Consider the following 25369-nt stretch of genomic DNA (forward strand, 5'->3'; position numbering starts at 1 on the left):
CTAGACATTTCATACTCTTGAAATATCTAGAATCATACTCTAGAATGATTCTAGATTCTACTCATGTAGAATCATACTCTTTGTCCTTTTATGTCTGGTTTATTTCGCTTAGCATAACATGTACAAATTCTCTGGTGTTGTAGCATGTATCAGAACTTCATTCCTTTTTATGGCTGAATAATAATCTATTGTATATAGAGACCCAATCTGTTTTTCCACTCATCCGCTAATGGACAGTGGGTTGTTCCTACCCTTTGGCTACTGTGAAAAATGCTGCTATGAACATTGACGGACATGAATTCGTTCAAGTCCCTGCGTTCAATTCAATTACCTAGGAGTAGAATTGCTGGGTCATATGGTAACTCTATTTAACTTTCTGAGGAACTGTCATACTGTTTTCCACAACGACTGTACTATTTTACATACCTACTAGCAAAGTACAAGGATTCTAATTTCTCCGGATCATCGTGAACACTGTTACGTTTTATAGCCATCCTAATGAATATGAAGTGGTTAACTCATCTATAATCATGATTTATGCTTTATGTAAGAGTGTATATGGACAAAAATACAGTACAGGAATTAAAATATGGTAATTTAAAAAGCACGGTAGACTTTCATTCCTGATCAAGATGGAGTAACAGGGACCAAATTTACCTCCTGCCCAAAACAACCAAAAAAATTACAGAATATATGAAATAATAGTTCAGAACTCTGGGCACCAGGCAATAAAGGACCGTGGTTCCTGAGAGAAGGGAAATCCACCAACAGTGTGCCTCTATAACTGCTCAAACATATGATCTGGAAAAATGTCCAGATCTTGGCACAGGGAAGAGGAATCTCCCTAGGAAGAGATTAATGAAATTCCTGAGCAGAAGAGATAAAGCTCAAAATGTGGAAAACTGAAGGCAGCTAGAATTCCCAAAACTAGAAGGGACAGAACTATGCAGACGGAGAAAGAATTCTGAAGACCTGAAGTGGGCCCTATTCACACAGTTAGCTGAGTACTAATCAGCACAAGTATCTGAAGATACTAGCTGAGACCTGGGAAAGAACCACTCAAAAGAATTAGAAGAAACAATGCCTGATACTCAAGATTGGGAACACTGTCTAAATCCACCAGACTAGAAAACCGTTTGATTCATGGAACACTGGTCAGAGTACACCTAGGTTCTTGCCTCATTACCAGGAAATAAATAGCCGTATGCCGAGCACTGTTTCACTGCCATTTAACAAATCTTACAAGCATGACCCAAAAGGATCAAACCATTTCCAAGTAATTTAACTATGTCCCAGAATAAATTCACAAATACTTGTAAGAATACAGAAATATCCAGTAACTAACGACATAAAATTCAAAATGCCTCACTTCCAATCAAAAGTAACAAGGCATGCAAAGATGCAGGAAAATATGACCAAAATGAAGAGAAAAATCAAATCATAAAAACTGACCTAGACATTAAAGCACTTGCAACTATATATGGTTTGTTCAAATAATTAAGTAGCAACATGGAAGATGTAAAAAAGACCTAAATCAAACTTCTAGAGATTAAAACTGAAACATGTGAGATAAAAAACGTACTGGATGGAATAAACTCTAGATTAGATGCTGCAGAAGAAAAGATGTGTGAGCTTGAAAACAGCAAGAGATTATGAAAAAAAAAAAAGACTGGATAAAAAATGAACGGCGCATCAGTGTATTACGGAACATCAAGCAGACTAATAAACATAATCAGAATTTCAAGTTAAAAATAAATGTGGGGAGGAGGTAGAATATTTTTTAAAGAATAATGGTCAAAAAAATTTCTAATTTGAAGAAAACTATGAACGAAGAAATCCAAGAAGCTCCAAGGACAAAAAACATAAAGAAAACTAAACCAAGGCACAACATATGCAAATTGCACAAAATCAGTTATAAGGAGAAAAATCTTAAAAGCAGCCAGAGAAAACAAGACAAGAATAATAAGGATAAAAATGGTAGCAAGTTCAAATTGAAACAGTGTAAATAAGAGGACAGAGCAACCTTTTCTTTAAAGTACTGAAAGAAAAAAACCCTGTCAACCCCAGAATTCTATACCCAACAAAAATATCTTTCAGTAATGAAGACTTCTTAATACCTACAAAAGAATTCATCAACATAAGATTTACACTATAAGGAATGTTAAAGCAGTTCAAGCAGGAAATAAATGATACCAGATGAAACTATGTATCTGTGCAAAGGAATGAAGAGTTGGAAATGGTAACTATGGGTAAAAAATTTTATTATTTAACCCCTTTAAAATATCACTTGAAGATAGATGGTGGTAAGTTAAAGATGTGTACTATAAATCCCAAGGCAACCATTATCATAAAAGATTTACAATTAATAACCCACCAAAGGAGGAAAAATGTAATCACACAAATATTCAATTAATCCAAATGGAAGCGGAAAAATAGCAAAAGAAGATGAGATAAATAGAAATATGATTAATTTAAAGGCAATCGTTATCAATAATCACATTAAATGTAAATAGCCTAAATATTGCCATTAAAAGGCAGACACTGATACTGAATGAACAAGCAATATATGATGCCTACATAAAATATACACCAAATATAACAAAATTAATAGATTAAAAGTAAAAGCATGGAGAAATATATACCATGCCAACACTAACCAAAAGAAAACTGGAAGGGTTACATTAATATGAGACAAAGTAGATTTCAGAGCACAAAAAATAAAATGGAAAAAAAAAAGAGGGCTGCTAACAAAACGATAAAAGGGTCAATTCAACATAAGGTTGCAACATTCCTAAACGTTCATCCTCCAAATAACATTGTTTCAAAACACATAAAGCAAAAATTGACAGAGCTTCAAAGAAAACAGAAATTACTGTATTTTCCAATTATTGTTGATGATTTCTATACCCTTCTCTCAGTAACAGATGGTCTAAGTACACAGAATAATCACTAAAGGCCATAAAAGATTTGAACATTATCAAACAACTTGACCTAAATGACATTTATGAGAACAATGGAATTAAATTAGAAAGCAATATTACAAAGATCTTTAAAATTTTTCCAAATACTCAGAAATTAACACACTTCTAAATAACCCATGGGTCAAAGAAGGAATCAAAATTACTCCAGAAAGTATTTTGAACTGAATGAAACACATTTGAAAAATTGTGAGATGTCACTAAGTAGTAGTTAGAAGTAATTTATAGCACTGAATATCCCCATTAGAAAAGCAGAAAGGTCTCAAATCAGTGACCCCAACTTCTACATTAAGCAAAAAGAAAAAGAGCATGTTAGATTGATACTGAAAGCACGATACATAAAAGAACAAATTAATAAATTAAGGACTTCATCAACATTAATAACATCTGATCTTTGAGGCACACTGCCAAAACAATGCAGAGACAATCCACAGACTATGAGACAATATTTGTAAATACTTGATCAGACTTGTATCCAGAATATATAAGGAGTTCACAAGACTCAATAAGAAAACAACAAAGTTAAATTAAAAATCCAAAGATTTGAACAGATACTTCACCAAAGGAGACATACAGATGGTAAATTAAACCATGACAAGATGCTCAACATCATTAGTCATTAGGAAATGAAAATGAAAACCACAGTGAGATACGACTACACGCTCATTAGGGTGGCTACAATGAAAAAGACTGACCACATACTAAGTGCTGGCAAGGAAATGGAGGGACTGGAATACCCTCTGCTGTTGAGAATGTAAACCAGTTTGGAAAACATAAACTTTGGAAAACAGTTGGGCATTAACAAGTTAAACACAGACCTACCATATATCTAGCCATAACTTTCCTAGGTCTTTACACAGAGAAATGAAAACACAAGTTCATAAAAAGATAAGCACAGGAATGTTGATAGCAGTTTTATTTGTAATAGCTAAAACCTGGAAACAACTCAAATTTGCTTCAACAGGTAATTGGATAAACAAACTGGTATATCAACATAACAGAATACTACTCATAAATCAAAAGAAATGCAAAATAATTATGCAGAGTGAAAGAAACCAGACACAAAAAGAATACATACTGTGCGATTCTATTTATATAATGTAGACTAGTTTCTGGTGACAGAAAGACTATCAGTGGCTACCTGGGGAAGGGGAAGGGAATGATTTCAAGGGGGTAGGAGGAAACTTCTGAAGCTAACAGATGTACTGTCTTGAGTGTGGTGATGGTTTCAGTGGTGTGTGTGTGTGTGTGTGTGTGTGTGTGTGTGTGTGTGTGTGTGTGTGTGTGTGTGTGTGTGTGTGTGTGTATACATGTCAAAATATATTACACTGTGCAATGTAAATATGTATAGATGATTTTACACCAATTATACCTCAATAAAGCCGTTTAAAAAACCAAAAAAGCATGACAGGAAAGAATACCATGGGTAAAAAGGTTATTTGTTTGTAAAATGACTTCAACACCATCTACCTCATTGGGCTGTAGCCAAGACTAAACGGGATCGTGTATATAAAGAGCATCATCTCCAACACAAAGGTGGTACACATTATATAGCAGCTAGCAACAGTGCCACACACACACACTGATTTCAATTTTCCATCACTCCTAGGATGTAGGAGAAACTTTAGGCAGAACAGCCAGAGGGCTAAGAGAATTCCGTCTGGGTGAGGACTAGAAGCAAAGGCAAAACGGGATTAAAACAGGTAAACAAAAACTGACGTGTAAATGCTTATTAATGTGGTAAGTGTTAATCAAGCTGAAATGTTTAACATAATACTTGCAAAATTATGTTACTCAGATACTACTGAAAAATCATTTTTGTACCTTATTTGGCTTGCTTAATCACACTAAATAGAGAAATACAAAAAAGCAAAACGCCAGAAGCTGTATATTTCAATTTTAATGGTAACACTGTGTCATTGGCTGTTTGTAAAAAGTATGTTACCAAAGATTTGAAAATAACCAGAGTTACTTAAGTCAGGCTCCGATGCAAAACTCTACCCAACCACAACAAAATCTTGCAAAATGCAATTAAATCAGGCAGTACTAAAACTACTGTTCTAATAGTTATTAGGCATCTTGGTCCAGTTCAACATCAGTTCCTGTCCTCAGGAACCTCCCTGAAAGTAGGCACAAAAGTTCTAGGCTGCACAAGAGTGTAGGTACTCAAATCCCGGTGTCTCTACACATCAGGATGTATGCCCTGTTGCATGGCCGTATATCACGGAGAAAGAAGCACACTATTCTGGGGCTCATATTTATCTGGTTTAAGTATCAATTTCTTAAAAGAGAAAAACATCTAAAGCACCAAAGTTCCAACACTACCAGGAAAGCCTAATAATTTTTATTTTAGGTAAGCAGGTGGACTGATTTAGATACATAAATCCAAAATGAAAAAAGACAATATCTAAACTTGTAGGAGTTTATGCAGTATTTTCATATATATGTCTTATGCTCTTAACAAATGGTATTGTTTTTATCCCTCATTTTCAGATAGAGAAAGTAAGGCTCAGAAAGGTTCAATGACTTGCTCAATCTTAAAGCTTGTCAAGTGGGGTGGAATCGACATTCACACCTTGACCTCCTGACTCAAAAATCTATGTTCTTACCATTAAATATTACCAACTCTAATTGCACCAGGCTGCAAATGCTTTTTTTATGGTATATTTCACAGAAAACGTTTGAAGATCCTCTGACAATTAACTATCTGAAAGTCAAAGAACATCAACTCCTCAACGGACTAGTAACAAGACTGATACTGGATATTTCAAGATTTTAGATGAATTATACGCTATTATAAGTTTAATTAGAAAAATAGAAGAAAGTTCTAATTCTCATGTAAATTGTGAAGATTTACCTGAATGAAAAGGAAACTGTTGTTTGGCTTCACCAGTATGTGCATCCCAAATAATTGTAGTCTGAGATAGAAAAGAAAAATATACTGCTAAGAAGCTAGAAAGAGTTTATCATAGATGCATAAATTAGATGCCTAATTATATTAAAGCAACATGAAATGTCACAGTGCATTTAGTTTAATTTTTTAACATTTACCTTTAGTACAACGAGGCTATATTCCACTTCGGGGGAAGGGGAGGAGAGGGATGACTATTAAGCTGTTTAATTTTTCCCTGGTGACTTTTTATCAGTCAACTTACTTCAAATAACAATTACTGTTGTCTAGAAAGTACCAGACATTATATTAGATTGCTTAAGAAACTCCACTGCAATAGTGTATTTAATGTAAGATTTTTATAGCTGCTAAGCTATAAGGAGGCAAATTTTTGGTTAATAAAGTTAATCAGTTAATTCTCAATATTAAGATTTTTAACATTCACATTTACCTATAAAGGCAGCTTGAATTCTGACAATAAGTAAAACAATGTCTTTTACGTTACATCAAAGTATGACATATAAATGTGAATAGATATATTTACAATTCCTTTAATACCCTCCCATCACTAATTTCATAACTTTGGGGTCATAAAATATTGCAGACTGGCAATAACTATTAATAGGGTGCTTCCCTCCCATTCCTGGCCTCCTTCATTTTTCTTCCTTTTTTTTTCTACTTCCCTTTTTGACAATATACAGTTAACTTTGAGTGTGTACTTTCCTGTATTAGAATAATCTTAAATCTGTATTCATTTTGGGAGGTGTGGTAAAGGCAGTAACTTAAGAAAATGAAGGAGAAAGAAGGCCATGATTTCAACCTATCCATATTTACCAGTCTTGTTAGGTGAAAAGAGCTGGAAAGATCCGGCATTTCTTACATTTTTCAATTAAACATTAGGAGTTCAGCTAACAGACTGGCTCTACGATTTCCCATGAAATCTCTCCAGAGCTATACTCACTGATGAGATTAACTAGAAACTGTAGAAGGGTGGCAAAAAGTATAGGATGTATGACATTCATTATGGCTCAAATTCCCAAAAAATGAGGAGTGGTCACACAGATAAAGAATAAAAGGCATCTGAATGAGCAGACTCAGGAATGAGTTGACAGAAAATCTAAGAAAGCATTACTATTCCTATCATGAATTTATATATGAATTTACCAAATATGAATGTTTTCTTGTTTATGTGATTAGTAGAGAAAAACATTACTTTCAATTATACTCTTTAACAAATTAACCTTTACAGAAGTTAAATATTCTTTTTACCTTGTCTACTCCAGCACTTAGGATGAAATTTCCTTTCTTATTCCATTTTAATGCAAATATAGGGCCTTTATGCTGCCCCAAGGTGCTAGCAAGGTTACCTAATATTCAAAAGGAAAAACATTAAAATTACTTTAAGCTTTATAACTTAGATCAACAATAACAACAAATGAAAGATAAAAAAAAAAAGCTTCATTTACCATCTTTAGTCCATATTCTGGCAAACCCATCGTAGGAACCAGTTGCTAGAAGTGTACCTTCACTCTGTCAGAGAAACACATTTCTTTCAATTATATAATCCAGAAAGGGTGTTTAATTTTTTTAAAATATATTATGTTTAAATCCTAAGTACAGCAGATCTGTGACATTCTCTGCTTCAAAATCTTCAGCTTTGTCTATTTGGAAGTGCCATAAAAGGCCTACAAAACACCCTTCATTGCTGTGAAGCCAGTATTTTGGCAGCATTCAGTCAGTGTGCAAGTCTCATACCCAAATCTCAAGAATGGCAGGAACTGCTCTGGAGCAGAATCAACATCACTCTTATGTATGCTAAGGTCTACTGCATTCTCATAAATGCACCATGACTAAAGATGGGGGTGGGGAGGTGGATTGGGAAGGACATCAAAATCATAATCTTATGATGATTTTATAAAAGTAAAAAGCAACATCTTCCACAATATTTCATTACGATTAGAAGTTTTTATATGATCCTCCCTCTAAATCGTTTACTGTCTAAACTGTGTGTGTGTGTGTGTGTGTGTGTGTTCCAAACAATATTGTTGTTTCAGATGGTCAGATTCTTAAGTATCACTAAATGTTTCTTTCCTTTGTTAATTCTTTCCCAATATGAAATCCTTACCAATAAAAATAGCAACACAAGAAAAACAGCCAGAAGAGTGTAGGCTGACTTTACAGTTAATGAAGTGAGTACCAACTGTCAGGAACTACTCTACTATGAGAAGAAATCCATACCATTTTCTCTAACCTTATATTCCTCTACTGTGCCTTGAATAATGGTACAACAGAAGGACTTGATGAGACCTAACTTATTCCATGGAAATGCAAGTTACAGAGTACGTTACACAGACTACTGCTGGGATGATTAAACACTACTGGAGAGACAGAATGAAATCCTGCCTTACTCAGTACTTTTTGATGCTTTTTGGCAGGGCACTGAAAACAAGATCACCTTTTCCAGACCTCTCAAGCCATCTAGCTGTACAAGTAAGTGACAAACAAATGCTGGTTCTAGGGGTTGTAGACTCAGTTTTGCTAGGATTTGGATATCCCCTCTAGCTCTATCTCAGGAAGAGGGAGCAGTGTCGAAGCCAACAGCAAAAGCTTATTTCCAGACTCTGCACAATGGAAAGTTTCCTTTAAACTAATGGTCCCCAAATGTTTTACATCACGGACCGCTAAGGTAGGAAAAGAATACTTTGAAGATCAGATACCTCACAGGCTTTTGCTTTAATCATGGAAATGAGCCATTAATCAATAGTAACATTTTCCCCTTTTAGCAGAAGATTTAAGTTCATAGTGAATAATAAATCTTTGAAAAGTTCACACTTTTAAAAACTTTAACTTGCAGTTCAGAACCACCAAGCTCAACAAACCATTTGTTAACCATCCTTTTCAGTGTAAAAGTATAAATTTCATTAAATTAACACGGTCTCTGAGCCAAACAGCTTAAGAAGGCTGTAACGCCTTTGACCTACGATACAGTAAGGTCCCATATTAAGAAGATAATTCTTAGTTCTGACCCTACAATCAAATAATACTGAAATGTGCTAAACCTCTTTTCATTTTTAGAATTCTCAACCTTATAGGAGGGGAAGGATAAATACATTGCTGGAAATTTAGAACTAAGAACACTAAAAAACCTTACCTATGAAATCTGGAAAAACTTCATAGAAACTGAGAACTTTAGCTAGTGTAATCATTTTTAAAGACAGATCTCATTTCCTGGAATGAGATTTGGAAGATTCTTTGGAAAGCCCCACAAAAAGTTGTTAAACAGAGGCCAGAGAAGGGTGTCCACTTGCTAAGGAAAGCACAGCTGACCCCTAAAATTCTTGGTAACACTGATATAGTCTAAGAGTCTTCTTAGAATTGGCGGCGGGGGGGGGGGGGTAGGTGGTGCAGTGGGGGGTTGTTAAAAAATGGATGCAAAGTTATAAGGAAGAAAAAAGGCAACATGGAATAAAGGAAAAGGTATAGAAACTTTAAAAATGCTAATTTCCACAAAGTAATCAAGGGAATGGAAACAAACAAAGCTGTTAATCATGTATTTGAAACTGAAAGGGTGTAGCTTTATCAATAATGAAATCAAACTTCCTGGTAAGTCAGAGTAGCCAAAGATGTTGAATCAGAGAATTATAAGATTCCTACAGCTAGGATAAAGCTTGTAATCTAGACAAATGGTTCCTAAAAGGCAGCTGGTGATGAAGTTTTCATCAGTTCACAGCAAAATGAGAAAACAAAAATGTTTTTATTATATAGATTTCTCTTATACCCCCAACAAAGGACTCAGTAGTTAAGAACTCAGTATATGTGCCTGTTATTGGTTTTCACCTATTACTTCATTTACATAGGACCATTACACTTCTACTTTACGTGTGATGAAAATGCAGTACAGAGTGACCGACCACCAGTTATACAAAGGTTCTACAGCTAAATAAACTGAGGAGCTGGAAGATGAACCTTGGTCTGAGTGCTCAAGGCCAGTCTTTGTTTTTAACACATTTGGGGGTGGGGACTTCTAGTCTGTTGTTCTTACTGGTGAAATCCAAAAATATCTGAACAAACTGACATACCCTGTGATTAGTCTGAGGCTCAGAGAGGTTAAGTATATTAGTAACTACATCCATCATGGACAGTACAGTGATACTCACATTCCAATCTAGAGACGTCACATCCTTGTTGCTTGGGACATCTTGCCCTCCTTCTCGTATACAATGTCTAAGTACTAACTGTGTGGAGCCACTAGTGCTATTTTCACTAAGATTCCATATTCTTGCTGTTGAGTCTCCAGACCTATAAGTATGCAACATATTTTAAATCCTCAACATGTTTTAAATCCTCATGATATTCTCAAGTATTCCAGAATCAAGGCAACAGATTTACATTCTATATTAATAAGGCAAATAAAAACTAGATTATCAGGGATGGATTTCCATTTCCAGTGTTTTTCTCAGTCTCCATTTTGGGGGGGGGGGTGGCAAACACTCCTGAGGTAGTAACTTTTAAGATTAAAACTTGTAAGATTACTTTATGAAGAAATAAAGGTTTACAGAGGCAAAATGACCACAAATAAGCAACAAAAAAACCTGAAAATGTACATAATGTATTTATAAAATATGCAATATTTCAGTCAGATACTTTTAGAAATCCATTTTAGTTTCACTTTGAGAAACGTACCCTGATGCCAACAGATCACTAACGGGGTTCCAGGCACAGATGAAAACTTCAGACTCATGGCCCCGTAACACAACTGCTTTATTAGGAGGGATTTCAACATCCCCATCCACTTCCATCATATCAGTATGATTATCTGCATCATGAGAAATAAATGGAAAATTCCAGTTAGGTAATATTACAACATCCTGGAGAAAAAAAAGAATTCTTAACTAGCAAATACCTCCTTCATAATACAGTGTAACTTTTTTTCTTCCACTATGTCAGGTAATGGTGAAAATGACTACACAGTATTTGTCACTTGAAAAACAAATTCCTATCTTTAGTTAAGTATGAACATACTTTTTTCAAAAAGAGATGTGCATCTAAGTTTGTGTTCAGAGATGGGGTTCGCAGGGAGCAGGAATAGAGGAAGACTGTGAAAGGAGGTTAGACCCAAACATAGCTAAAATCAGAAAATGTTTTGAATTAAGTATAATCCATGCCAACACTGCTCTGAGTTTCTGCCAGTAGGGGCTGCTGGTATCATTCATATAACATCACGGTTGCCTTTATATCTCCATGTCAAAGCTTCATTGTTTTTGTTAATGACTAGTGTTACAGATTATATTTAGAAATGAAATGCAGATATGAAATTCACTTAACAATAGTAAAGTTGTTTCTAAATATTTAAAAAAGAAAATAAAATCCATGAAAGTAAATCTAGCTTTATGGAGCTTTAGGCATTTAAAAATCTGAATTGTGTGATACAAGTTAGGGGAACAAGTTGCAAAAATGAAATAGATAATGTTATTTCAGCTAAAATGAGGCACCCCCATAAAGCAAGCATCTTTTCTGCAAAGGAACTTAAAAAAATTCTTCTCTCAGCTCACTTGCTATAGTATGTGCTCCATTCTCCTCCCCATTTGCCGTGTTTTCTCCATTTTTTGCAGATCCTTGTTGGTTTGTTGCAGCTGCGGCAGCTGCAGCAGCTGCTGCTTGTTGCTGTGCAAGTTTATCTCTGTAAGCTTGTTGTCTTGTTTGTACTACATCAGGCATTACGGCATCTATCAGTGACAGAGACTCTATTGGTCGACCATCAAACAAGGTACCATCCTGGATTTGAAAAATTGTGAGAAGAAAAATCAAAGGTAACACATTTAGAGTAATTTGTATTCATAGAAGTCAACAGCAGAAATGGAAATCTTCATTCCAAGAAAAAATACTTTCAGATAATTTTCTGAATGCATGTAAGAAGGAAAGGAATCAGGAGGGAAGAAGGAACCTACAAGATGCACCACAAACAGCTGCTTAAATCCTCCTCACAGAGTTCATATTGTTAAATGCTGCACAGACTAAAGCTGAAATTTTCAAAGGAATAAAAAAAGTAGGTCTGTATGATAAAAAAGGCTTATTAATTGTATTCCAAAGTTCTGTTAGTCAAAAGCAATACGGAATAGTTCATACAATGATGAGAGATTTGGTGCCACATTTTAGTAAATATTCAATACTTCTTTACAACTAAAAACTTTTAAAATAGTTTTGTTGAACTCAAAAGTTTCTTGTGATTTGATTAAAATATTAAAACAGAAATATACATCAGATATTATGTTATACAAGCATCTCATTTTACTAATGTTGAAATATGAGCACCACAAGGTTAAAGACTTGCAGTTCCACAGCTAGTCAATGGCAGCTGGAATCTGTTAACTGGTGCTATTGAAAGCACAATCAAAAGACCAACACTCCCACCATCGCCTGGTAACTTGTTATAAATGTAGATTCAAACCTACAGAATCAAAATCTCTGAAGGGCTCGGGAATCCCTGTTTTAACAAGCTCTCTGGGGGAGTCTTAGGCACACTAACATTTGAGAAGTACCGCCATAACTCACAGGCTAATGCTCTTCAATTTTATCAAGTTGCTATAATTTTCCAAACCTCCTCTCACTGATATTCGGAAGTTCAAAATGAGTTCTTCAGCAAGCACAAGAAGAGACACAGATACAGAACAAGTCAGAAATAGAAACAGTGCATATTAGATAGGAATATGCACATGTGAAGCCTGGCTCACTTAAGCTAGTGAACATGCACTATTGATAATCTACAGCAGTGTGATGGGGTGCTCCAAGTTACAAAACACAGCACATCTTTCTGAACTGCCAATTGTAATGGAGTACTTGAGGAGTAGGAGAAAGTATTTAAACTTATAAGTAACTTAAAAATATTAAAACCAATACAGCTACATTGTGGAGTACTATATTAAACCTACAAAAAAAATTTTCAGAAAAAATGAGACTTCATCTCTGGCCACTGGTACAAACTGTTTATCATCCTCTGCAGTAAAGGATACCGTTGGGAGAGAAAGTGCTAAAAGACAATGAGGACACTTTTAATTTAGTATTAGTGGATTTTTCAGTTATAGACATGAGGAAACGAAAAAATAATCAATTTAACAGACTATATAATTATAGTAATAAATAGTGACGTAGAAACCATGGATGCTTCAGTTTTTAAAATACCTGCAAAAGGAAAGGGGGATATGTTAATCTCTGAAATGAAAATAAGGCAAAAAAGCTCCATTTGTCATAAATCCTGACCACATGTGAAGATTTTCAGCTACACCAGGGTTTGCAAACTCTTTCTGTATAAGACTAGAGAGTAAATATCCTGGGCTTTGCAGACCATAAGGTCTCTGTCACAGCCGCTCAATGCTGCCACTGTGGCACAAAAGCAGCCAGGTCCTATGAAAATGAAGGAGCATGGCTGCGTCCCAGGCAAACTTTACAGAAACGAGCAAGACAGGATTTGGCTCATGGGTCATAGCTGGCTGACACATGAGTTAAACTGCCTATACCATACAGACCTAGGTAACAGTAGCAAGAGTTGTCTTTAATTATAAACTTCCTTCCAAAATCAGTTATAACCAAATAACCTGAGAATTTCTAACTTCTCAATCGATTATGCTCTCAGTATGCCACAGCACAATTTTCTTATTTTAAAGAAAATTATTTCTTACTGTATACTTATAAAAACCATGTAAAGAGAAGTAAGATAATGGCTCTTACAGTTGGGAGCCAACATGCCTTGGCTGTATGACCTGACCACCACATTAGGAATAATGCCCTTCAATCTTGTTTACCTGGTAAAGCTGAAGTCAGATAATGAATGAGTAAAGCAAGATACCAGATACTGAAGGAAACATTTAGGAGTAAGAATCAGTATTTGAGCTAAGTCTTCCTTACCTCATTAATACTAACTTCTGCCTCTACATACTGGAGACCTTTCTGGATGATAGAAATCAATGCAGCAGGCGGGACGAGGGCACCATTTATGTTAGACTGACTGATATGGCTTTCTATACCAAAGGTGAACGCTGAATGAGAAAATCCTGAAAGCAAAAGAAAAGGTATAACAATTTATTCTCCAAGTGGCAACATGTTATGTGACACAAATGAAAGACCTCTACAGTCTTTCAAAATCACATTCCACCCATCTGAAATCCCAGACTGTTAGCTAAGGTTAAATATGTTTTTAAACAAAATAAGTATCAAAATCCAAACAAGTTAACCTTTATGTATTTTCCTTTTCACCTTAATTACATAATGGTGGCACATAATTTTCCTCAACAAATATAGTATCAAACTTTAAAACTGGAAAAAGGCCTTTGTAGACCATGTGACTCAACTGCTTCACTCAAGATAATTCAGCCCAAGGTATACTGACATTTAATATTTCTGTAGTATATTTAAATTTCTACATATAAATCATCACACACCTTATAAATTCAATACTTTGCAGGTTATTTTTAAAAACTACCTAGGAAATTAAAAGCAAACTAATATAAGGAATGAAAACTGAAATTTAATAAAGAATAATTTGTATGCTTAAATTTCATTGTATGTATGATTGTTAAAAAAAAATGTTACTAATTCTTTGCTACTTAGTAATAACCCATCTAAATGAAAGCTTTAGAAAATGAAGAGTTGGCAAGTGAAAATCCAATTTGATTGTCCAACAATTCTTTAATTTTAATTTGAAATACATAAACCAAAACATTCACATAACAAAAATCTCTTTACGCTGGCCTTGATTTTTTTTTTAACTAAAGTCAAGTCCTAATTCAAAAGTAAAATTCTAGTAAACTGATAGGCCCAAGGGTGGTTATTTTCTTTACCAACATTATCATCCTCTGCAGAGCTTATCATTAAATAGTAACTGTCATTAATGTATTTTAAATAATTCAATTCTACATCTGTACAGAATGTTAAGAAAGTTTCATACTAAATAAAGTAAACGAACATGGGCTTATCTGGTCTTGGTTAAACTAATTTAATCCATATAATGTGTTATCTAGCCTGTCTAGCCTAGCTGTTTAGTGCTTAATTAGTCCACGTCTTTTTCCATTTTGTGCTCCCACTCTCAGGCTCCTTGTGGCACTTACGAACAGTCTATAATAAAATACTGTGGGCTCACAAATAGCATGTGGCTAGGAGAAACTTTAAGTGGTTAATAGAGAGCCAAAGTACACCAAGGTTGATTTTCCTTAGGGGTGCTCCTTCCTTACCTCTTTGGGACACCTAACCATTCCTGTAAATACCCATAGTGAGAAGTAAAAAGATGTTACCTTTAAGACTTGAATTTTGACTTCTTGATTTCGCCCACAGACAAGATCATTATTAAACGCATGTACAGTCTGCAACTTAACCTGAGCTCACAAGGAAGGCTAAGAAACATACAAATAAAAAATGCACCATTTTGCATTGTCCCTGTCAGGAAACCCACAACTACTTGAGCGTGAGTAGACTCCAGATCACCAGGATAGGAAGCTGAGAAAAAAGACTGGGAAGGATGGGGAGAAAGGGTGAGAGATACAGCAGTGAAATCCATGAGCAGTGAGGTTGGAGACTCCTGTTCTCAATTTCATATCCCTCCCCAAATAAATTCTGCAGTAGATCATAAATAGAAAAATAAATCTAAACAGCCTAGTGGCTTAGGGATTTAAAAAGACTTCAAGATAGATGATATCACTTACAGAGGGCCTATACCATGCACACACATATACTTTTATTACTTTATTATCTGAATTAGCAGGTGTGAAAACAGTTACATAGACAATAAGGATTCATTCAGGGACCATGGCCGTCACCACGGCGGTCTCCCAGTCCTACTGAACAGTTAGAATATGGTCAAGGATAAAGTTAAGGCAGAGCGAGCTCCTGTTTATTGACAGAAAATAAAAGACTGCATCATTGTTCTTGTTTCATCTCAGGGTATTAGAAAGTGGCATCAGTAGTGCGTGAAACATTAAGACACTTTATTAGCAAGTTATTTTGATCTTCATAAGCCTTCTAAATTGTAGCAGAGTCTATGATTTCTGTACTCCAACTCCTAAGTACAATTTAAATAATCATGAATTACACTTAACGCTGTTTAATTAGATGGTAGAGTCCAAACTTATGTCAAAGAATATCCTAAGAGTTGCAGGTAGAACGATGTCAATTTTTGGCTGGAATGTTGCCTATATCCCCAATTTTTTTTGTGAGGTCAGGTGCTCACTGCCATCTCAAGTTATTACGTATGTGCTTAGAATGTTCTCAAATAGCAAGAAAACAACCCTAAAGCGGCCATTAGCACAGTTTTGGCACTTATTGCTAATGTTTACCCTAAAGAAGGTCCATACTTAAATGCTCTGCTGTAAATACATGCTGAACTCAGCTATAACTTTTTATTTCTAGTTACAGCATTACACGACAGTAGTTCAAAACTACTCTTCTGGGCTTCCCTGGTGGCGCAGTGGTTGCGAGTCCGCCTGCCGATGCAGGGGACATGGGTTCGTACCCTGGTCCGGGAAGATCCCACATGCCGCGGAGCGGCTGGGCCCTTGAGCCATGGCCGCTGAGCCTGCGCTCCGCAGCGGGAGAGACCACAGCAGTGAGAGGCCCACGTACGGCAAAAAAAAAAAAAAAAACAAGAAAACAAACTACTCTTCTTCTTCCCCTCCCTAAAACTTCTTTTTCCTTAGAAATGTCTCACCTTACTTTGCTATACCTGAAGGTCATCCTAACTTCCACCTCAGCCCCTGGCATTCCACCATTTTGCCAAATCCTATCAATCCTCCCTCTCTGGTCCCTGTCATCAGCTTTCCTTTCGTGCCAGAATGTGGAATTTAGTCCCCCATCATCCTCTGCCTGGACTACTGCTGTCATAAGTTCCTTTCCTCTGTTCCCCAGTCCAGTACGCTTGCTACACCATAGCCAGACTACTACTTGTAAAACAAAAACTGATCATGCTGGGCTTCCCTGGTGGAGCAGTGGTTAAGAAACCACCTGCCAATGAAGGAGACACGGGTTCGATCCCTGGTCCGGGAAGATCCCACATGCCGCGGAGCAACTAAGCCCGTGCGCCACAACTACTGAGCCTGCACTCTAGAGCCTGTGAGTCAGAACTACTGAAGCCCGCGTGCCTAGAGCCCGTGCTCTGCAACAAGAGAAGCCACCGCAATGAGAAGCCCACGCACCGCAAAGAAGAGTAGCCCCTGCTCGCCGCAACTAGAGAAAGCCCACGTGCAACAACGAAGACCCAACACAGCCAAAAATAAATAAATAAATTTTAAAAAACAAAGTATGTTTAAAAACAAACCAAAAAAACTGATCATACCACTCCTTTCCTGAGTACTTTCAATGATCCTTTTGGCCTTCATAATCAAGGCCAAACTCCTAAGTGTGGCACACAGTTACTTTTGTAATCTTGACCCTACCCATCTCTCCAGGCTCATCTCCCCAATTCCACCCTCCCACTCTTCCCAATGCACATTAAATTCAAGTGACTGCCAACTACAAGGTAACACCTAGAATATATTGTGCTATCTCATGCCTTTGGGCCTTATGCGTTCCTGTGCTCTTTTCACCTATGTGAATAGAGGTGAAGTCCTTCCTTCTGCTGCTCCAGGGCTGATCATTCTCTTCTATGCTAATCCTATAACTTGTATATGTATAGCATCTATACGGGTTGTGTGTATGTATATGACTAACAGACTGGCTGCCTGAGGATGGGGTTTATGTCTAGTAATCTTTCAGTTCTGGGAAACTAGATGTCACCTAATTATACCAGTGCTCAAAAAACATTTGTTAAGTCAGAATGCAATTCTACTGTAATTTATCTTAGCACATCAGGAAATCTATGCATCTAGGAAAAACATACAACTTAAATCTCCCTTGAGAAACTAAAACCTGAACCAGGGTTATGCCAAAACATATTTATTTGCACTTATCTGTAAATATATATGCAGGTAATACTTTTTCAGGGACAACTTTTGATCTACATGGTAAAAGGCAAAAAGGATCAACTTAAATCTGTGAAATGCTGAAGTCTAGCCTGCTTGCCTAATACAGCATCCCTTGTTTCCAGGGGTAGAAGCAAATGATATAAATAATACTCTGTATAAAGATATTGTAATCAAATATTCTACACATTCACTAGCGTGATTAAGATTTGGAAGGTAGAAAAGGAATTCCAGAGAGGAGTAAGGCTGAAAACCACAGAGTTCAGTATACAGTAATTCAGTTACATTCAGTGATAAAGACCAGCAGTGGTAGGGGGTCTATGTGGAGTTACCCTTGAGACCATGCACTGTTCCCATGTAAGAAATGAGGTCACAAGACAACCATTTTCTACATATTGCTTGTTTCAGGAGTGCTTTCCCTTGGCATGACAGGGATTATATTCTCAAAGGGAAGTCAAGTCCTCTAGAGCCTGTCTCCTTCGCAAATTGAGAATACAGGACCATGAAACGGGGCCTTGAACACGGTTATGGTGTAGGGTGTCTGAACAAGGGGGTGTCGGGGGGGGGGCGGGGAAATGCAAAGCTTAACTACTATCACAGCACAGTGCCCTGGTCTGGAAGCAAAATCTGATTTATCCAAGGTCCTTTTTAAGCTTCTGGTCAGAAAAGCCCAGAAAGTTATATCCCTGCTTCCATCACCATAACACTCCCTTGCCCCCAAATCTGTTTCCAATTCTGTCCTACAGACCCAGAGCTTTGTTTACTATAAAAAATTCCCTACTTAAATGCTTAAAGGTTTTAGAAAAGGTAAAAAGAAGTAGAGGAAAAAATGCTATAGGGGACCTTGTATGTTGAAGAGTTAGACCTAGCACTTAAAAAAAAGGGAAGAAGAAGAAGAAAAAATTACAATACCAAAACTCAAATACAACTGTTAAAAGTTTTTATTTCCAGGCTTCCCTGGTGGCGCAGTGGTTGGGAGTCCGCCTGCCGATTCAGGGGATGCGGGTTCGTGCCCCGGTCCGGGAAGATCCCACATGCCGCGGAGCGGCTGGGCCCGTGACCCATGGCGGCTAAGCCTGCGCGTCCGGAGCCTGTGCTCCACAGTGGGAGAGGCCGCAATAGTGAGAGGCCCGCGTACCGCAAAAAAAAAAAAAAAAAAAGTTTTATTTCCTTCTTTCCAGCACAATACACTGGCTATACAGTTTTGTGCCCTTAAAGTATATATATAACTATGAACATTTGATATGAATTATATTTTCTGAAATAATTTTATTATCATAATATTCAGCCAATAAATGTACTTAGCTAGTAAATTATTCATCCTATGGCTGGTCATTTGGAGTTTCCCAATATTCACTATTTAAAAAGACTCTTACCTCAAATATCTATGTGTATAGGCTTTTGCTATATATATATATATATATATATATTTTTTTTTTTTCTCCTTAGGATGGAGTCCCTCAAAAGTAGAAGGGGACATCAACATTTTAAAGGAAGTTCATGATTGCCAAATTGCTTTTCCAAAAAATTGTACAAATTTATAATGCCATCAGCAATTTATATGTTTCCTTATACCCTTGCTACGCTGGCTATTCCTAAAAAAAACAAAAAGATTACTATCAAGATTGAACAAGTTCTCTGTTTGGCAACTATTAAAGGACCTTTGTCTTTTAACAAGTATGTCAGTAGGAATGTGTAATAGGAATTTCCTTTATCAGCAAAAAAATAGTCAGCTTACAAAAAAGAGGAGAAAAACTGATTTGGAAGTATAAAAGTAGAGTAATTACCAGCATTTATGACAACTGCTTGCTGTTTGTTGCTAAGGAGTCATGTGTAAAACAATTCCGTGTGTCAAATCAATGTTACTGCATATTTTATTTTATTATAAAGCAAAACTATATACCTACTTACACTCTTGTAACTGACCATCTACTCATAAAAACTGAAAGAAAGACTCACGGTGGATATACCAGATGCTGAGCTCCCCTCACTCCCATGCTTCACGGCTAGAGGCACATTACTGATAGCCAGTTTAACCTAACTCCATCCCGCTGCTGTAAAAATCTGTTTATAAATGGCACCAGCAGGGCATATGTAGGAAGGAATGTTTATCTAGCCCAGTTCTGAGTCAAGAGAAACCACACTGTCATTTTATTGCTGATATTTTACTGCCCGTTGTCCGGGTTAGTACAAAGTCACTAAATGAAAAAGACAAATGAATGGGCTCTTTGGTGTTGTAAGTCAGAACCTTAATGTTATATATAAACATTCAGATTAGTTTGTGCCCACTATGATCATGTTTAGATTTCCAAATTAAGTGTGTGTTTGATGTGTGATCTTAAAAGCAAATATAACATTTTAAGTAAGCATCATGTCAGAAGAAGTGGTGTGGTACATGGCCTACTTCCTAGGAGACACAATAGCCCTTTGAAACGATTAGGAAAGAGTGGAGAGAAGTGGGGTGCAGTAGAGACAAGACGATCTTTCATGAAGCAAATGCTTTAAGCCTACATACATCATCACCTTCTTATAAATGGAGACTACATGGCAAGATGAATCTTAGTTCTAAAAACATGAGGATTTTTAAAAATAACAGTACTCAGAATCACAATCTAGAAAATTACTCAGTAACAAGCACATGTTGTTTTTGCATTTTCCAGTTAGTTTTCAATCATAAGATGCAACCGTTTCATAGCATTCAACATTCAAGTTCACCATAAATATGTTACTGAGTTCCTAAACATGTAACAGATGACAGTTAAATCTAGAATCCAGAATTCTCCCCTAAACCAAATACATAATTTAAGCAAAATAAAATTTCATCTTAAACAAAGCAACAAGAAAGACGGGTGCCACAAAGTTCACAAATAATTGCCAGGAACAATTTCTTTAGGAAAAAAAAAAAACTGTGAATAACTACAGGAGAGTCAAGTGATACAAAGGGGGAGCAGATGGGGGGAAGGAAAATTTAACAGATGCAAACCAGCTTAGCTTTTCTAAAATTAACACTGCATCAGGTTCTGTTATATACAACTAACTATAGTATGTACCACTTAGTACTTATTCTGCATATGGTTGCTAGATAGGAGTTGTTAGGGCAATCAAATTATTAATGGCCTTGGGTGAATGCTAATTAAAGGGAGCATACTGAATCAAATCCATCATTACTTACAGTACTACATGTCTAATACACTCAATTTCCAAGTCATCTCAAAAGAAAAAAAGAATAACAAATTTTATTCCCCAGGAAATGTGTTAAATATGAAAAGTCTAGTTCATAATAGTGCAAAATGATGATGACCGAAGTAATATGTTTAGGGTGAACTTTCTAGAGATAAAAATAAGAAAGACAAAAGTTCCAACACAGTAAAACCATCCCACAATAAATAAACTTTCCTCTTAATTAATTTTAATGAATAGAGAAGGATGGTTTATTTCAAACAGAAGTTTATAAAACATTTGAGGCTATCACACTATAGTCCCTTTCCAACAAGTAACAAATTTTATGAATGAGAAAATGGGGAGCTCTGAGAAGTTATGTATCTGGGGGCGGGGGGGTACTTTTAACAGGTAGTATTTTCTAGTGCTGATAATATTCGTAATAGAAGATTTAGCACACAGTATAAAGTATTTAAGATCAAAACAATTTAAGTGATTTTATTTCCTCTGGAGATGGATACCACAGTCCAGTCAACATTAAACACTGCAGAGAATATGAGAAGCTCTTACTGAAAACATTATTTCTAAATCACACATTTATCAAAAAAGAACAAGACTTTCATAAGGTGTTTTTAGACTTTCTGAGAACTTTTCAGATAATGAGACAAGCAGGAAGGAAATTTTACTTTCCTTTGTGGCAGGTCTTTACAAACCAGCCCTTTGAATGTCTTGGCACAGATATTTTCTTTGCTGTAAATACTTCTTTTCTTCTTATCTCCTAATCCGATTCAGTACTCTTTTAGAGGGAAGGTAGCAATATTAAGATTCTTTCTTCTGCATTGTTTTAAATCTTTCAAGTGAAATAACTATGGCCTGAAAGTAACTGACATTTTTTCTTAGCTATTTAACAACTAATTCTCCGTAAGAGTATGAAATTCTTGTAAGTTACGGTGATAAATAAATACTGAATCCCCAAAACAACCCAGAGAAGGAATTACTGGACTAGGTGATTCCAAAAACTACAATCCACTACAAAAGTGGCCATTTTAATGTATAATTAGAGATCAGAATCACAAGTGGCAAGTGTTAAGATGGGTTAGATTCCGAGCTCTATCTGAAACCTGTCCTGAGTTGACGGATGTTTCTTAAACTCTTTCCTATCTCTTATCTCTGGAATTAATTTCAAATGAATGTCTCACGGTATCCTTTATGTCATAAACATGCCTCATCATTCTTGCTAATCCTTGCCTACAAATAAAAATACACCACTTTAGGGGCAGCTCCCTCTTTAGGAGATATTCTCAGTCCAAACCTCAGTATGTACATTTCAGGCTTTCTACTTTAGCTCAAATACTTACTAAATATAATTTTTCTTTCAAGATATTGTGGACATGCAACACTTTCTTGTCAAGTTCTAACTGTCCTACAACTAACACAGACCAGTGGCTTTCAAACTTATTAGTGCCTAAGAACCACCTGGAACATGTCAACCCACCAGCAGAGCAAAGTCAAAATGTCATCAGTGTTACCAGGTCCCCTTCCCTCTCCCTGGAACACACCCTCTATCTCGGACCTTCTTACTGCGTCCATCCTTTCTGTGGCGGGGCCAGAAAAGGAAACTGGAAGTACCACTATGCTGACTTCTCATTCCGTTCCCCAGCAGTCTTCAAAACACAAGTTCGTCTGAAAAGTACCTCCTTCCTTTTCAAATGAGCACCAGATTCACCACATTACGCAATATAAGATAATGTGTAATTTAATAAGGCAAAATGGGAAATTTACTCAATTATTCCTATCAGAACCTATAGGAAGGCTGCGTACTGCCCACGTTTACAGCAATTATGTTTTTAAAAATCATAAATCGGACATTATTTGGCATGAAAGAATACACTTATGAGCTATTCACACCTAAAATTAGTCTGCAATAGCTGAGTTAAGGAATTTGGGACCTATCAATTTGAGTGGGCTTTTTTCCTCAGTAGTTTATCATTTTGGTTGTTGCAGTTTCAGTCTTTCTGAAGCAGAGATATGAGGGGGTAGGGGGGTGTCATTTCTCCCTCTGTGTGGAGAAAACAAAAAAATTAAAGACTTTTAAGAAACAACTGCCAGAGCAAATCTGATGGAAACCACTGCCTAACACAGAGTTCTGAGTGTTGAGAATAACAAACATGTGCTTTTCCAATGTGTGTACTATACATTCAAGCTTATAAAGCAAATTTATGTTGTGAACTTTCCTGAACAAATTACATTTGAATGAGAAAACTCTGTATTAATAGTTCATGCAGGAGAAAACAGTTTCAACATAATCAAAGATTTCAAGATCTAGAATTAGATTTAGGGAAAAATGGCACAATCTTCGATTTTGAGTTTTTAAAGTGAGTTTGTAAATAATTAGCAACCATGTACTATTATCAAGTTGTTTTATATTTTAATTTTCTGGAAGACAATTTTATTTTACAATGTAAACCCATAATAAAGTCACTTCTGTATTTAAAAAAAAATGTCATCAGTGTAGCCTGATTTTTCCCCTATAAAACATAATGTAAACAGGAAGTTACCAGTTTTATAAAGGGACTGGTGTTCACATTTTTAGAGATGTGGCTTCACATCATACTTCATCACCAGTACGACTGTAAAGTATAAAGTTTTCTAAAGAATACACAAAGCACAACTAGGAACACAGTTAACATTTACACAGACTTAATACGATAAATATCAGTCTACCATACAAAGTTTTTTGTGAAAAAATATTATTCTTGCTTTATGTTTACTGCAATATAAAATACCTTAAAACATGAAATTTAAAAGCATTTCCTCTGAGAACATAAGCAACTTTAAGACTTTTCATAATATTTAATCACTGGACACTCTTTCAGAAATTAATCCAGAGTATTATTTTACTGTCCCTTTCACTTGCTGTATTTTCTTATAGCGACATAAAACATCAACCTGTGGGTTTCTGTTTGGAAATAAGATTTGAGCGTTCATTCATCTCTCTAACTTCACCTTCCCCTACTTCACCTCAGCGTAGGCTGAACCACAGGATGCTGCTGAGCATTACAACTGCTTCTCATCTCCAGAAACAGTAGTTTCATATGGTTGAACCTAAATAGCTGCCTTTGCAACATATCTACAAGCCATTACAATATACTTCCCATGTACTAATGTTTCACACTGTTTTTTGCTTTAGTGTCTAAGGTCTCAAAGCTCTAGCTTAACTGGTGGTCAGATTCAAAGGCAGAAAAACCAGAGTTCATTTTGACTCAACAAATTCTTTCCAAATGGTCCAAAGTACTATATAACAATATCCAAACATGAGCATACATGTTACATATGTAACAGTCATTAAATCACTACCTTTTCCACTTTATTAATCATTATATCTTATGCAAAATATTCTATGGATGTCCTCCTTGGATATGCCTTCAATACCAGTATACCAATTGAAAACAAAACAAAGCAAACCAAGATCTATTAATTTCAAAGCTTCATAACAAGTTATTCTGCATTCTTGGTTACTTTACTTTCTTCTCCCTTTTTCCCTCCCTACCATTGTTTGACATAATTTTCTCAGCTGTTCCAAGCCAGAGAGGAGAAGTGATGGTGCTTGGGAATAGAAAATCCCATGCCCAAGAGAAAAGCTCAGAACTGGAGTGCAGCTGGGAATATCTCAACAAGCAGAATCTAAGATCTAAGGCCTTGTTTACATTCTCTGCCTAAGAAAGAACAACTAACTAAGTCCTATAAGAAAAATAACTAGAGTTTCAAACCAAAATTGAAGGCTCAACATGCTACTCTATTCCTTCCATCCCCTCTCAAAAGTGACTACCAAAATTATCTTTTTATACCAAACCGTACCTTACTAAACATCTCAATAACTTTAAACTATAATTTCTAAAATTCAACCTCTCCAGCATTTTTTCAACCACCAAATGATTCAATCTCATGTTAACAACCTAACTTACCACTGCAGTCCATCTTTTCCACCATCCTATGTCCCATCCAACCCAAGTTTTTCCCTCTTCTACTTTTACATTTTTTTCCCCTAATCCATCCCACATCTTCCCTCATAGTTTTCCTTCTGTTTTATGACAACACCTCTTAATCTATCTAGAAAACTGGGAGATCACTGACTTAATACTGATTACAAATGACTTTCAATGATTTATATTTACTAATCACCCCCCAATGAAATACATTAGTAAAATTCAGGTCAAAGACACATTTAATCAATTGGGATGACACTTATGAAAGCATTACGAAAAAATATGGCTAATTTACCTTTTGAAATGCTAACTGCAATCAGGACCAGTAACATTAAGCTGAGGATTCTGAATATACATTATCAAATTGATGGTATCTGAGAATTTGTATGTTCCTACCAACCGTGTGCAATAATC

The 25369-nt window shown here is 36.0% G+C and overlaps 1 protein-coding gene across 4 annotated transcripts in view; it reads right to left on the reverse strand.

The window, feature by feature from the left end:
* Nucleotides 1–25369, reverse strand: part of TBL1XR1 (TBL1X/Y related 1) — a 188013-nt gene that overhangs the window by 17120 nt on the left and 145524 nt on the right. For all 4 annotated transcript variants that reach the window (XM_082655442.1, XM_082655444.1, XM_082655443.1 and 1 more), the window contains 7 exons: nucleotides 13771–13916; nucleotides 11421–11643; nucleotides 10552–10684; nucleotides 10026–10167; nucleotides 7335–7398; nucleotides 7138–7235; nucleotides 5836–5896 (listed from right to left, as the gene is read on the reverse strand). In XM_082655442.1, coding sequence (XP_082511568.1) covers nucleotides 5836–5896; nucleotides 7138–7235; nucleotides 7335–7398; nucleotides 10026–10167; nucleotides 10552–10684; nucleotides 11421–11643; nucleotides 13771–13916 — 867 coding nt within the window. The remainder of the gene's footprint in view (nucleotides 1–5835; nucleotides 5897–7137; nucleotides 7236–7334; nucleotides 7399–10025; nucleotides 10168–10551; nucleotides 10685–11420; nucleotides 11644–13770; nucleotides 13917–25369) is intronic.

This window comes from Grampus griseus (genome assembly GCF_964374135.1).
Source record: "Grampus griseus genome assembly, chromosome: 5".
Lineage (NCBI taxonomy): Eukaryota > Metazoa > Chordata > Mammalia > Artiodactyla > Delphinidae > Grampus > Grampus griseus.